Consider the following 16,054-nt stretch of genomic DNA (forward strand, 5'->3'; position numbering starts at 1 on the left):
TGTTATTATTATTATTATTTTTCAGTGTATCATAGACTTGTGATTGGCATCAGTTTTTTGTAATACCTCGTGCAGTCTTTAGACATATGTCCCTTGTTACTATTAAGAACTGTCAGAACCCTCTGTATTAGATCTGGTTGCAGGCTTTTGTGCTTGAAAATCAACCAAAGGGCTAATTTTGATCAACAGCAGTCTTTCAGGATCAGTTTCTTGGGGAAAGCTGGGTTGTCATTTTAGTTCAGTTTGTTTTCATCTTTCGAATGAGTAATGGACAGCCGTGCTAGTCAGCTCCTGGGGGCGGTGTCCATTTCACCCTTAGGCTATATTCACACTGCCGTTGCACGCCCGTACCGTACTGTAGCGGGCAACGGCAGTGCATGGGGAGAGGAGGAGGTGAGCGCAGCTCACCCCCGCCCCTCTCCATAGGAAGTAATGGCCCACGGCACCGTACTACGGGTAAAGATAGGACAGGTCCTATCTTTTTCCCTGGCACGGAGCGGTACGGTGCCGCACCGTACTGCTCCAGTAGGGCGCCGTGCGCCCATTGCCGTCTATGGAGGACGTATAACGCCCGTATATACATCGGCCGTATATGTATATGTCCTCCATACGTTAGTGTGAATGTAGCCTTATACTGTATATCTGCCCAGTTTCTTTAAAGGTTGCTGGTTGATTTCAGTCCTCTGACACTTCTTGTCTTCATCCGTTGCTATTGCTTTTGCTATTATGTGTATCCAACCCCTGCTATGTTTACTCATCTATCTCTTGCCACTTGACTTTTTACCTCAACGACATCTAGGATTTGACCCAATTCTGTTTGACTTCACTTGACTCTTTTCTCTGATATTTGTCCCTTTGTATCTTGTCATCTTTCCTGTGCACTCATTCAGTGTAGGGATTATTGACTAGATGTCTCTGACCATAAGGGGTTTGCAATCCATGTTGAGTGAGTTTAGGGTCTGCACCTTATTCTCTAGACCCATTCTCTTTGTTAGAAGAATTTTGTTTAATATGCGTAGGTTTGTGCCTATATGCTCACAGCTTTTTAAGGCATTAAAAATAAAGATTGTCACATGTTACTGGAAGTGTTACAGCATCCTCCCTGAACGTTGGGATAACACTCTTTTGTCAGTGTACACAATACAGTATTTTGACACTGATGATGACACTGATTCATTGGTATTCAGACACTTAGCTATTTCTGGTAGCCTGTTGGTGCCAGAATAATAACAGATATTGGAGCTGCACATCCAGCTCTGCTTTCTGTATAGTGACCAGCCTTTAGAACTACAGCTCTCTCCCTGTTCTGACCTGAACTACAGTTTCTGGTAGCGGCCATTACACATGAAAACTGAACTGGACAGAAAAAAAGAGGTCTGCAGTTAAATCTCATACTTTATATGGGGACTGCATTTAAAGAAATTGGCTGACATTGGGTTACTGGATTGATATTCATTAATTAATTAAGGTGCTGTATTTAAATAAGTAATTGGCTCACTGGTGGTCCACTTCTAATAAGACAGTGATGGACTGTGACAGTTTGCCCCCAGTGATAAATGTAATATGGGCCTCAATCAATAAAAAAAATAATAACAAAAAACTTTATAACATGTTGGTATTACAAAAACATTACATTTACGCTAATAGAGTGGCGGAAAAATGGGTGGAGGAAGTGGGGATTCTGGAGGATCAGGCGTGGTCAAAAACGTGTAGAGACATCTGTAAAATACTTAAAATCCCATCTCATCGACTGGCCCAACTCTCCATTCTCCAAAGAACATACTATACACCAAAAAAATTTCAAAATTTTCTGGAGAAACTGTTTGTTGTAAAAGATGTGGCAAAGAAAAATCTGATGATGTGCATACCCTCTGGTTCTGCCCATCTATTGAAAGTTACTGGAAAGAAGTTATTAGGGTAACCAAGTGGTGTTGGGACACTCAAATACCTCAAAATTTTAAAGTTTGTGTGTTGGGCATCTGGCAGGGAGTTGATGGTCCTTTTAGGGGGAAGTCCGTAGCAAAAAAGTTGTTGTTTTTCTGCTAGATTCTGTATTGTAAAAAAATGGTCCTCAGAAGATCCGCCCTCAATCGCTCTTTGGAAACGCATAACCAATACGACAATTTTGGCTGAGGGTCATGGAAGAAGTTTAAAATCTAAAGTAACCCTCTTCAAGTTATGGTCTAAATGGTTGGACTCTTTTCTCTCAATAGAGGAGAAGAGGGTGTTGGGGTACCGAGCTGAATTAGTGTAGGCGAGATATGGGTACGGGGATAGAGAGCCCCCCTCCCCCTTTTTTTTTCTTTTTTTTTTTTTGTTTGTGTTGTTCGGGAAGGGTTTGCATTTTATTAAAAAATTGGGCGTGGGTGGTAATGGATTTAAAAAAGAGCAAAAAAAAAATAAGTAATGGGTTCTGTATAATAGTTAAATAGGGGCTGCTTTGTATAATTTAGAGGGTGCTCTAAATATCAATAACGGTGCAGATTAAAGTAAATGTTGGGCGCTGTAAATTAATTAAATAGAAACAGTATATATAATTTGGAAGGTGCTGTATATTAAAGAATACATGGTGAACCTATGGCACGGTTGCAAGAGATGAGATTCAGATATGTGGGCATGTGGGCTGTCACTCGAGTATAAGCCAACCCAAGTATAAGCCGAGACCCCTAATTTTAATTTTATCCCCAAGCAGTATAGAGCAAGCCAGCCAGCCCCAAGTAGTATACAGCCAGCCCCAAGTAGTATACAGTCAGCCCCATGCCAAGCACATACAAAAAAACGAACTTACATACTCACCCTCCGGGGGCCCCAATGCTCATTGTGGCTCCCGATCCTCAGTGCAGCTCCTGGCGGCTCCTCTTCGGTCTTCCTTCTGCTATACTAGCTGGCAGAGACGTGTCCACGTGATCTGCCGGCCAGTGCACACTATTAGGTCATCAATTGCATCATAGTGTGCAGCAGTCGGCAGATCGCATGGAAGGATCTCTGCCAGCTAATACAGCTGAAGTAAGACAGAAGAGGAGCCGCCAGGAGCCACGACGAGCACCGGGGCATCAGAGGGTAAGTATGTACTCTTTGTATTCTTTTTAATTGACTTGTGTATAAGCCGAGGTGAGGTTTTTCATATATATAGGATAGTTTACCAGCTGCAGCTGCCCCTCTCCCCAGGGACTTACCACACACTGCTGCCAGGGAACCAGGTAATGTGAATGAAATTTATATAAACTACTAAAATGTATAGCATAGGCTATTGGAATCAGCATAGCATAGGCTATTGGAACCTTCACAAGCTAAAAATGAAATTCCTGGTGACAGGTTTGCTTTAATAAGGGGGTTTTGGGTTGTTGTTTTTGGGACTCGGTGATCCCTGTCCTAGTGATAGGTCATCAATACTGTTATAGGATAAGGTGACATAATACCCCTTCAATGAAAATTTATATTTTTAAGTGATGAAATGTCAAAGCAAACACCAATATATTCTATGACCCAGCTTTTACCTCTGTTAAAAAAGACAAAAATTACAAAGTACAGAAAAAAATATGTAGGACCCTTCCTGCTGTAATGCTCCGGTGCTTAGTCTTGCAGCAATGATGTCATATAAATTGTTCCTGTAACCACTGCAGCAAAGCATTAGACTGAGCTGCGGCTCTTAAAGGTCCAAAAAGGTGTTCCCTAATCAGTGTCACCAAGCAGTATATTTATGAATAAAATGGACTTCATGCTCTGTGACCTTCCCATTCTACAGTTGACAATGTAGACGACTAGTCAATCAGTGGCTTGTCTTGGACGTCTTGGGAATTTTAGAAATGGAATCCTCTGAACATATTGAATTATCTAAACCCTCTCTAACCCTCTCATATAAATATGTCAAAGAATAGATGTGCATGTAAATGTATCTTCACTATATATCTAATTTGCTTTCAATAGCAGCTTGTGCACGGGGTAATCTATGTCCTTCATACAAGAGTAAGTGACAGTGCAGATTGTCTTGTACGCAGTCATCATAACGTTTCAGTGGTGAGAAAATGATGTACCGTCTTTGTCAGCTGTCATCCTGGAGTAAGCAGAGGAAGTCTTGGCTACTAAAGACCTTACATAATACTGTACTTGTCTGTGCCTTTAAAATAGAGCCTGTCACTCATACTGTGCAGACAGAGGTGACACATAGGGTCACTCCCACATGATCCCTGCTAAGACATATAGTAGGGACACAAGAGCAGACTCACATCCTTCCATCCACATCTATTTCATCAAGGCGTACAGCACAACTGTAAGAACAATTCAATTCCTTACATCATATTACTAGTATGATTATTATTATATATTACTATATTCCTACCATTAGGATTTATTATACCTCTGTAACTAATGTATGTAAATATTGATAAGTTGAAGCATATGTTATATACCACGTCTATGTGCATTGACAATGTCTTTTATTGTAATAAATGTTTTTTCTTACTATACCACATTTTGCTTTAAAAGCAATAAACCTATAATAACTTAAGTTATAAATCACCTTCTCAACCGACACCAATCCTGGTGCATTCAATGATCTTTATGTTTACATGTTGTTACAATCAATGATGACAAATGAAGTGACAATTAAACGTGTACGTGCGGCTATATTACAGCATTCCCTTACATGAAGGCTTAGTTCATTCTCATGCAATCAACGTTCGCACACTTTTACGAAAGTAGTGATGGTTTTAACAAAACAATGAAAACAAATCCTAAATGTGACATATGTGATTTATGAGAAATTATTGCATATACCATAGATGATGATTAATGTGATTGTGTGCAGAAAATGGACAAGACCTTCTGTTCAGAAACATACCGATAGTTGGATTAGACAGACAATATAGGTCATTTCGGATCAGTCATATATTACTAATATAGCTATATAATTTGATCAGACGATTAGCATTTTATCAGGATTTATGGTTATATGTTATTCCTTCATAATTTTTATCATAAACTGTGCTGTCTCTGTAAAGATGAAAAGACACACAAGGATAGATACAAGTGGACATTCTCTAGTTGGCACATTTTTAGACTTTTAGAAGGAGCTGTGTCTGGGACTATCATTAATTCCCATTGACTTGAATGGGAGCATGAAGCAGTAATTTGTAATATTAGGCACCACAACCAAAAATATAGCTTATGACCATTAACTTCACTCATCAACTGAATTTACTCCTGGTCTCCTTTACCTTCTTCTAACCAAGACCCTCAATAAAATGCTCGAATAGCCTTTTTGATCACCTATAGTTTTTTTTATAGTATATTTATTACTACCCCCTTTAGTTTTTTCTTTCTCAGGTTTATGATAAGGCATTTTTTTGATTGTTGTTACCATTAAGATACATTGTGTGTACATTCCTGATCTCCTGATCAAATTCCTACTATATGCTGTTTATTACATGCAATGAATGTATGTGAACAAATTAGTAGTATTATTATCATTGTTATACATATGTATATATTTATATGTCTCAAAAAAAATCTCCAAAAACACAATAAAAATATTTTAAAAACAAAATAACAAATATCGCTGATGACAATGATGGTCTATGCTATGCTATTTCTATAATTCAATTGTGCGCCAATTCATTAACTGCTTGTGCCACAATCCAACACACCAGTGAAAATTTTAGCATGAAGATTTTAGCACTACCTTACTTATTCGGAAACTGTGTGATGCATGAACTGAGGTCAATAAACTTCGGATCTCTTCAAACACAAGTTTGAGATAACGATGAACGTTTGAGATACCCTTTTCAGGGTATTTGTTGAATTATTGCTAGTAAGTCTAGCATAAACAAATTAAGACAAGATTGTCTTTAAGGCTTTATCTTAGGATAGACATCCGTGGCATGGACCTATTAATGTTTGTAGGGTCTTGCCATGGTGACACCTGCCAGTCACTAGAAAATATTAGCTGTGCTGGGAAAGTGTTGTCCTGTCAGCCCAGCAATGCTTATCAGCTGCATAGCGGCCAGTTGGCTGCCACTTCCACAAATAAGGATGGTAGATCATCTAAGAACTACCACAGCCATTTATGTGCACAATTTTCTAAAGGGTCAAAGTGCAGCCACGACACCAAAGTGCCACAAACACTTTATAAATACATATGCTTGCTCCAAAGACATTCTTTTTAGTGCCTAACTAGATAGAAAACTGGTGCATAGATCTTGGTTGTAGTTTGGGAAATTGTGAAATAAGGGAAGTTACTTTTTCATCCGGGATGTTACACTGAACAGATTTACATTGGGACTGATAATTCTAGTATAAATGCTACACACATGAGGACATTTAATAAGGATGGAGGATAAAACACCACATATAATGGTAGACCACAATTCCTTCATTTGTATGCTGTCCCGGAAGTGCTAAAGAAGTTACACACAAGTACCACAGTGTCGAGCTTAGTTTTGTGTTCCATTGGGGCACATGTATCAAACTTTTGGCTTGCCTTTATCCTTAATTGTTTAGACTTTTCATAGAGCTTGCACTCATTTTCAAGTTTTTTTGTGCCTTAAACAGTCTCCCTTTAAAGGTCACCATTGTCTAGTTTTCTGCAGTGTTCCCTGAGTTACCACCTGAATCCAGATGTAAAAGTTGTCAGTTTTTAAAAAAGTCTCAAAAAAGGTCAGAAATTTTGGCACAAATTTACAACTGCCCCTTACCAGCCATAGAAATTAGCTTAAAACTGATTGCAAATTTTGGAGACTTTTTGCAACTTTTGTTTTAAAAAGTCACAAATTCACTTAAGAACAAACACCACATCTATCAATAAGGAAAACCCCTAAGATACATCTGACCAACAAAAGACAAGAAAGGTCCCAAAAAACAGACAACACCAGAGTAATGATACATGTGCCCTGTTGAATTCTATTAAACTTAATTAGGAAACTGATCACTGATCAGTGAAAAAACTGAAGTGTGAAAAAGCCCATTGAAAAGAATGGATCAGTAAGACATCTGTGACAAATCACTGAAGCCAGGAAGAGAAACCAATCTGTATGTGTCCATAAGCCAAAATGGGTTCAGTGAAAAATCACTGATGCTAAAAAAATGCCAATGTAAAAGAGCCGTTACTTTTAACTTTGTGCTACTAAACACTAAAGTTTTAAGTCCATTTGTGAATGGAACTCTGCAAATTCATTAGTATACGAAGATTCTAAATGCTTCAAATACAAAAATGAGAGGTCAGGACATGCGTGTTTATATAAATGATCCCATAAAAAAGATTTGCTCTGTGCAGAATTGGGGAGTGATAAATCATGGTAAAATATGTATTGTGTTCATTAGTGCTTGCTAGTTTTATAAGAATTATGGTTTCTCAGTGGCAAATGCAAATGGATCAGATGTTAAATCTTCCTCTGTGAGTCTGGAAATATCCCTGAGCTGGTAATTAACACTTTGGACTTCAGTAAGAGTATCACATAATTCAAACCACCAAGGACCGGAGTCTGGAATTCATGCTCATTACCACCCTAGAGACAACGTATGCTAATATTACATAAGAGACTATATGGACAATAATTATGTAACCCTTTACTGTCTGCAGCGATAGAAAACAGAATCAGATCATGGCCAGTTTACATCTCATTTGTGAGCCAACTCCACGAGTACAACAAAGAACAGGTGCATATAATCCCATCATAGATTATCTCTCTAAAGTCCTGGTTTTAGTTCACAGTAACTGATGCAGAAAACTGATGAAGTACCTGAAGTGTGAACTAGCCCAATGGCCCACATTTATCAAAAACAGAGCCAGTTTTGTGTCACAGCTGCACTTTGTCCGGCAAAACAGAAAAAATGTGCACCAAAAAGGGAGAGTTAGTACTTTGTCGGACTGTGAGCCACAATTCTGCAGCATGAACGATGTGCACCAAGTTCGTGAAGAATGTGCACTACAATTCCTAAATCTGGTGCACCCTGCACACTTCACAGGAAACTACACATAGTACAGACTGCATTGTTTTGATAAATGGTCCGAATGTGTACTGGAATGCCCCTTTCAGTGCAGAAGTTTGTGTCAAGTCGGGTATAGTGCAGCCGGGACACATTTGTAAATTTGTAAAAACATGTGCAAGCAGTTTGCACTGAAAAGAATGTGCAAGATCAGACAAAAACTGGTGCAGTATTTGAGTATTGCATTGTTTTCTTGCTCAAATGTGGAAGTTTAAATACTGTAAGCGTTGTTGTAGTGGAATATATCCCATATAATGTCCCTACTCCTATTTGCAGAAATTTAAGCAAGTGTGTTTATTTTATCAAAAAAAGAAACCCTTTAGATTACCATTGAAGGGATTTGTCCATGAAAGAAAATTCTCAAATTTCAATCCCTTATTGATGTTTATAGAATAAAGATAATTTTAACCCCTTATTTTACAGTTTGATTGCTGTTTTAACTGTGTGGGCAGGGCCTCTCTAAGCAGACACTTTAAGATTCTTCTAGTTCTATGTGCTGACAATGTGCTTAGATTATCAGATTACGGGTTCATATACACTTTCATTTAGCTTCTGAAAATTTACAAATTTTCCAATCTGACAATTGGAAAGAGAGATGAGACAGATCAATATGAGAGATGATGAGATCCATGAGATGCCTATTACACACGACTTTCTCCCCTCAGCTATCACAGCCATTACATACAATAAGCTCTTTTACATACCTCCCTCTCCCCTGGATAAAGATTTTATCTGTCTGTAGCTTGTAGCTTTACTCTCCTCCCAATGCTGCTGTTTGCCGAGAGGATGTCAGTTAGTGTGTGAGCTCATCGTGGAATGCATGGGTGGGGGCTAGGGAGAGAGACCAGAGAGCAACTCAGTGCAGAGTCTGAAAGGAGAACGATGTGTCTGTCGACCCTAAACTCATAAGATCCAGGGTCGGGTCTAGGGGCAACTAAAATTTTGGACATCAGGATTGGACAACATCTGCAAAGAGTTTTATGTTCTCTCCATGTTTGCTTGGGTTTCCTCTGGGTTCTCTGGTTTCCTCCCACGCTCCAAAACATACTGGTAGGTTGATTAGATTTTGAGCCCATGGGGACAGGGACTAATTTAGCAAGCTCTGTACATTGCTGAGGAATCTATATGCACTATATAAATAAAGGAATTATTATTATTTCTACTGATAGAGACAGGTTGGAATTATTTCTGTGAAATGCTGTATTTTGTTAACAACATTGAATTAGAGAATGTGTTATTTTGTTAGCTTGAGTACATTTAAGAATCTTGTCTTCCTGGGAATACCCTGTTAACTAGTAAATATTAAATATAGAAACAATTTATGTATGCAAATTGCCTCACATTATCCATACCCCATACTCATTTGTAGACAGTACAGTTTCAAGGTTCTTGCTATTTATCAGTATGGAGCAGGGTAGGAGGATCGGGGCAAGTAGGATCTCACTAAAGAGACCCTACAATGTAAAGTGACTTTCTTTCAGGCAATTTTCATTAGCGAAATCTCAGTCACTGCTTTTGTACTGAAGCACAAAAATCTGGTACAATGCTGTATACAGATAGATTTCTGCTTCAAGGGTGACTGTAAAGCGACAGTGATTTTACAAAATTATTATATGTGATTCCCCCTTTGAAAATAAACAGAATGATGCCTACTTTGTGCTGCTCACCCTTTTCTTTCTAAAGTTCTGGCATTTTCTGTTCTGAAAGTGTTCTGAAATCTTTTTCCCCAGAGGTGAAGTGGGCGGAGACTAATGTCTGTCTGTCTATGCCCTCAAGCTAAGGGCAAGTTAGCTTACCCACAGATCCCATGATACCTTGTGTTCTCTCTCAAAGTAATATAGCATTAAATCCATTTTGTTTCCCACAAGTGAATCCAGTGAACACTGCACAGTGCACATACGGGATGTATATGGTGACAGCCTGGCAGCTTCAATCACATGGAGGAGCAGGGAACATGTAATAAATGGTAGAAAAATCATTAGTACATGAAGTCCATGCCTGTTCTGTGTAAAGACTAAGGGTCAATAGCTTATCTACACAGAGCTGAGCAGCATGAGGGGAAGTGAGCAGCATGAAGAGCAGAGACAGACAGAGAAGGTTCTGTCGAATCACAGACTGGGATGGATGGACTGATAGGGAACAGGGAGATCTTGTACCTCACTATACTGTACAGGAGACATCTGTATCCACAGTCTTGGACACATCCAGCTATGCTGCATTCACTGTCACATGACCTCATCCTCCCCTGTGAGCAGGGAGCAGCAGCTCCTCCCTTCCCATGAAACTGACTCAGAAACATAGTGTAAACAAAGTATGGATACACAGGGATTGTCAGCACATGAAGAGGAAGCAGCTATTGCAGCAATGAGATAATCTGAGGGGTATAGCAAGGAAACTGCTGTATATAGGTAACAAAGATAATAGGCAAAGTTGTTTTACATCACAAGAGCTCATGATTTGTGAAAAAAAAACCTTTTCAGTTACTCTTTAAGCCAACATATACTTATGTTTCCCTATACAGAATTGTCTGTAAAGGAGCTACTGTATACTGTTAAAGCGGTTGTCTACTTTCATTGAATAATTGATATGGTTTGTGTAAGGAAAAGTTATACAATTCCTCAGGGTTCTCTCGATCTCCGTTTGATGTCCTTCTATGGAAAGCTTCTATGTTTACTTCCAGTGGCTAGAAATCTATCCATGGTCATGTGATAGACAGGCAGGTGCAGTAGCTGTTAGTACCACATGACTTTGATTACCCTCCATGATAATAACTGCTTGTGAACCTGCCTATCCATCACATGACCCAGGACAGATTTCTACCCAGTGGAAGTAAACACAGAAGCTTTCTATAGAAGGACAGCAAGCAGAGATCTACAGAGCCATGAAGAATTTATACAAAAAATACTGAAAAATGATATAACTTTTCCTTACACAAACCATATCAATTATTTGCTAAACGGGGTCAATCCCTATAAGTCTCTTATTGAAAACCAATATGCACCGTAGAGAAATAAATTAACAAATACATTTTTACACACACATTTAAAACATAAACGGGGTCATTTACCTATGGAAATTCAAACCTGTTTATTTTTGGGGAAGGGAGAGGGTATGGGCTGGTTTGATGTATCTAAGGGCTCATGCACACTAACAAGTACCTGCCTGGCCGTAGCCGTACGTGCACATGTCGAGTACGCTGGAGAGGAGGAGACTCAAGCGGTGCTCTCCTCTCTCCATAGAGAATAGAGCCGCAAGAGGGTGATAAATATGGCATATGAGTCTGCTTGCTTTTTGTAGCTTTATGACTAGAAGCAACCCCTTCTAGATTTTTTCCTATGCCAGCAGAATAGTGAAGTTTTTTGGGTAACATTTTGGATCTTTTTAAGAAAGAGTGAAAGAGTTGCAAAATTTTGTGCATCTCTGCAAATGAGCCCAAAAAGGTGGAAACAAAAGTAAAATAAACTAAAATAATTAAGGGGTAATTTTTTAAGTCTATAGTATAGTGTTTCACACTAGCGTTTGACACACTGGGGCTTATTTACTAAGGGTCACGGTTATCACTTTCATCGGACTTGTTTGGTTTTTTGGGATTTTTGCCACTCGGACAGGTATTTAGTAAAGGACAGTGTGTCGATTGGATGTGGCTTTTATGCAAAAGAAATCGGGTGGCAGGCCGTCGGACAAACCAACAGATTCAGACAGAGCGTGGGATTTAACTTTCAATTTGTGTCGCAAGACAATGTACTTTTCTACACCAGGAAGAAGAAGATGAACTCTGGTGGACCTGAGTGGGTAAGCGACACATGCAGGGATATCGGGCGCATGGTTTTAGTGACTCGTGGCAGATGTGCATTCCGGTCGGACAATGCACTTTCGGGGATTGCACAGGATGGCTAAGTAAATGGATTTACTGGATTTACTATGAGGTTTCGGCCTCTTGGTAACTCCAGCTCAGCACTCATGTGCCGGAAAGTAATCTATGCACAAAGTCAGACTTGGAGTAGATTTCAACTACAACTTGTGTAGCAAGTAATAGATGGTTTGGTGTTCATCGCTTCCAATCATGCTGAGCCACTATTTAAAAAAGCAGAATGCGGGGTATAAAACCCTCAAAGTCGTGCACCCTAGTCATGCACCAATATTTGTGACTTTTCCAGAAAAGTGGCGTAAAAGGCATGATAAATCCTCCCCATTGAATAAGTGTAACAGGCCTAAGATTTGATCTTTAGTACAAAACAACAACCATTACTTGAGAAGAAAAAGAAAGTAGGAGTAAAAACCATAAATGTCTTTGATTTTCTAAAGTTGTTGTCTGTAAAAGCGTCTGGTATATTTACTGTCAACTGACCAGACAACTGGCGTCAAGCATAAAGATGATTTACATGGTGCCATATAATGAGCTCAGGAGGCACGACTCCCCAGCTGCCGTGTCACAGACGCCACATTTCCAGACATTTTACTCTGTACATTGTACATTGCATACAGTCAGGTTTTAGGATGTAATCTTTTATGGTAACATTTTCAACAACCTTGGCTCAGCGTTTGCTTGCCAGGTCATTAAAAGCACTTGCGGCCCTATTAGTACTGGGTAATGTTGCAGTTGAGGCTGTTAGGAGAAAGGGCATATTGCTTTATATTCACAGCTCTGACGGATAACCAATCAATTTCACAGCCCTTTTGTTTTGCAGTACACAGCCTTTTATATCGTGGAGTCAGGAAAGCAAATTAAATCACACAACATAATCTTTATACTCTGCTATTATATTTCTGATTTCAGAGCATTAAGTGAACTCTTAATCAAACTTGGAAGAAGTATACAGATAGACAATGCTTGATAAGCATCTGTTACTCACTGATTTACTGTTTCCTTAGCTGCATAGTATACATATAGCCAAAGAACATCTGAATAAGCGGCATGTAGCCATGATGCATAATTGCTGACATGATCAAAACTTGAAAGATGATCAGTGTATTCAGCAGCTTGTATAAGTAACATTTACAAAACTTGTTTAGTTGAAAACGTATTGATGGTTGCTAATAATTTAAAGGGACCTTAAATGGGGTGTTTCATTAATTTTCATTTTAAAATCATTTAAAACCAGATAAATCACGTCACCTTTTTGTGTTTTTTTGTAGATTTTTATGTACATGATTATGGGTGCTACCATATAGTTTGTTCAGGCAGGAGTAGACCGGTGCTGATTCATTGAGGTGCACAGGAAGGTTTTTTAGGCATGTGCTGTGCACTTAGGAGGTATAAAAGATATTGAGACATATCAGATATCACTTTAAGCTTAAATTTCATTAAAAAAAAATCACCTGATCAACACAGGTCTGGTTTCCAAAGCTACAAGCAAGCATTTGCCAATGTCAGGGAAAGCTCTGAATTCAGCTTGTTTTTAAGCGTCTACAGCATTACAAGCAGGTTTGGTTCATAGTGGCTTACAGAGGAGGTCCCGAAAAGAGAAACCACCTTAATCATCTAATAAACAGACCAGCACATTCATGCTGCCCATGGGCAGGAATATATTGGCAATGAAGTGCCTTCCTGCCCACACATTAGACACTGTGCTAATTTAACAGTATTCTTGATTGTTACATGACACAACTGAGGGTGAGAAGAGAGCAGATAATTCACAAATAAAGCCTCCAATAAGAAGAGTAGGGCTTATTTACTAAGGGTCTTGGATCGCACTTTCGTCAGACAGAGGTTTGCGCTGGGATTGTGTCGTACGCAATTGGATTGTGTCGCAGCTGCGCTGGCTTTCTTGCGACAGAAATCAGGAGCCTGCTGCTGGGCGATACGACTGATTCGGACTGAGCGCGGGATTTAACTTTCATTTTGTGTCGCAAGACAATGCACTAACATACACCGGGAAGAAGAAGCCCCAGTGGACCTCAGCGGGGAAGCGACACATGCAGGATATCTGGCACACAATCTTAGTGAATCGCTGCAGAGTGCATTATCGGTGGACAATGCACTTTCAGGGAACTCCGCGGACAGGTAAGTAAATGTGCCCCAGTGTCTTCAATACAACTTATGGAACATTGAATAAACTATCTTTCTTCGTTAACTTATACAAATACTTTCCCTGGATTCTGTAATATCACATTGAAGCAATAAAAAAGTTTACTGTATTTCCTATACCTAGTAATATGAAATTGAATGTATACATAGATTATAGGAAGGCTTTTGTTGGTAACTCTCAATGTCACTGGTATCTCCGTTAAGGGAAACCTACCCTGAGGAATCTACCATCAAAAGTAGATCTGATGGTAGCTTCATCCTGCCTGCCTCTGCCATAAGCTTTAATTTAATAATCCGGAACCAAACCTAACTTGTTAAAAATTTATTTTATTAATATGTAAATTAACTGCAGAAGCTACTGGGGCATGTACTAGCCTTGCCGGGCACCGGGAGATAAGGCTACTCCACGCCCCAGTAGCCTCTTTAGTTAATTTAGGGAGTTAGGACGGAGGAATCAACAATCAGATACAATTCTGATGGTAGATTCCTCAGGGTATTTTTCCTTTAAACAAATAATATGAGAAACTCATGTAATATTTCCATTTATTATCGACTTTCAAATGGAAAACTGGCAGAATTTTTTTCCCCTTGCTGCGCCTCCTGCGCCTTGTTTATGAGGTGTCTGCCCAACAATTTAGGTGTTTTTTTTCGTCACTCATGACTTGTTCTGTTTTTTGGCGCAAAATAGTGGTGTCGCTTGTGGATCCAACACTTTTCTGGCGCTTCTATTTTTCCGACTCATTTTGTGGTGCAGTTTTTGGTGCACAATTACAGCAGCTAAAAGCTTGTTTTATTTTAGTTTGTGCAACAAATCATCAATACCTTGCCCACATACTTACACTGAAAAATATAGCATGTTTCCTGCTCCCAAAATGATAAATGCCCCCTTCTGAGCTGCATCTTGGCAAATGTCACTGAAATAACTGATTGCATTACAAAATGTCTTTCAATAAGAGCCATACCTAGAACACCATACCATACTTAGGTATACTTAGGCATACTTATATAAAGGCAACACAGTGACTTCTAGCTAAGAGGAATCATCAGCCATACAAACGCCACTGGACATTGCTTTGGAATGGTTTGTCTCCCTATTCTTCTTCTTTATCCTTTGTTCTTCTTTGATTGCCACCACCTTGAGACCTGATAAGTTATTTGTAACACTTTTCCACAGAAAATTTCAAGGATCTCTACATTTTTATCATTATCATGCTACTCTCAAATAACTATTGCTGTTGCATCATTATCACATGACCTTTCACACAAACAGATGCAATGCCTTGGCCAGGACCCAGGCGTAGCATACATTCATCTGGAGAAATGCTCTGAACCCCTCCACTTTCCACTAAACTTTTATTGTACAGTTACAATATAGTTCCAAAAATAAGGATAATGCACTAAAATATTATTCTGGCATGTTTTTTACAGAACTCCAAGATAGCTGAAATCTGATAAAATCAGGACTAGAAGACTGAGCAGAGGTAAATTGGCATTAAAAAAGCAATTAACCGCAAGTATGTATGACATTACATGTCTGATAATCGAGAATATGTAATAAACTATTATGATGGATAACCTAATGTCCTATACACTTACAAATTAGATGTGGTGCTAATATCCTTTACATTGAATTAACTCCAATCCATGCCTCACAGTTTGTCAGATTGTCACACAGTTCTCATAGTTACTAGATGACAAATCACTGATAAAATTATGCAACATATCGATATACATTTTCCCAAGTAGCGGTTGTATTATTTTGGACAGTAGATGATTCTATCGATTACACTATAGAAATGTATATTCATTAGCAGCCATGTCACACCAAAACTTTAATTAGAAATACAATAGTTGTGTTGCTACAGTTAACCGCTAAATGTGATTCATCATGATATTTAAACACATATGGAAAGATTTTCATCACAAAAATACATTCATATTGTATATTCCCAGGCTACTCTGCTGGGACTCTGTCAGGTACTGTGTCATCAATACTATATTTGAAGTTGACACTGGATAGCAGTTCTTTGAAGGAGTTTCAGC

General features: G+C 39.0%; 1 protein-coding gene across 1 annotated transcript in view; it reads left to right on the top strand.

Annotated features, from left to right (window-relative positions):
- The first annotated feature begins 4,173 nt into the window (after nt 1–4,173).
- The window catches only part of LOC140130414 (protein FAM240A-like), a 36,136-nt gene continuing 24,255 nt past the window's right edge, over nt 4,174–16,054 (top strand). The window contains exon 1 of the mRNA XM_072150810.1: nt 4,174–4,270. Within this exon, the coding sequence (XP_072006911.1) occupies nt 4,181–4,270 (90 nt within the window). The 5' untranslated portion in view covers nt 4,174–4,180. The remainder of the gene's footprint in view (nt 4,271–16,054) is intronic.

Source organism: Engystomops pustulosus, chromosome 1 (genome assembly GCF_040894005.1).
Source record: "Engystomops pustulosus chromosome 1, aEngPut4.maternal, whole genome shotgun sequence".
NCBI lineage: Eukaryota > Metazoa > Chordata > Amphibia > Anura > Leptodactylidae > Engystomops > Engystomops pustulosus.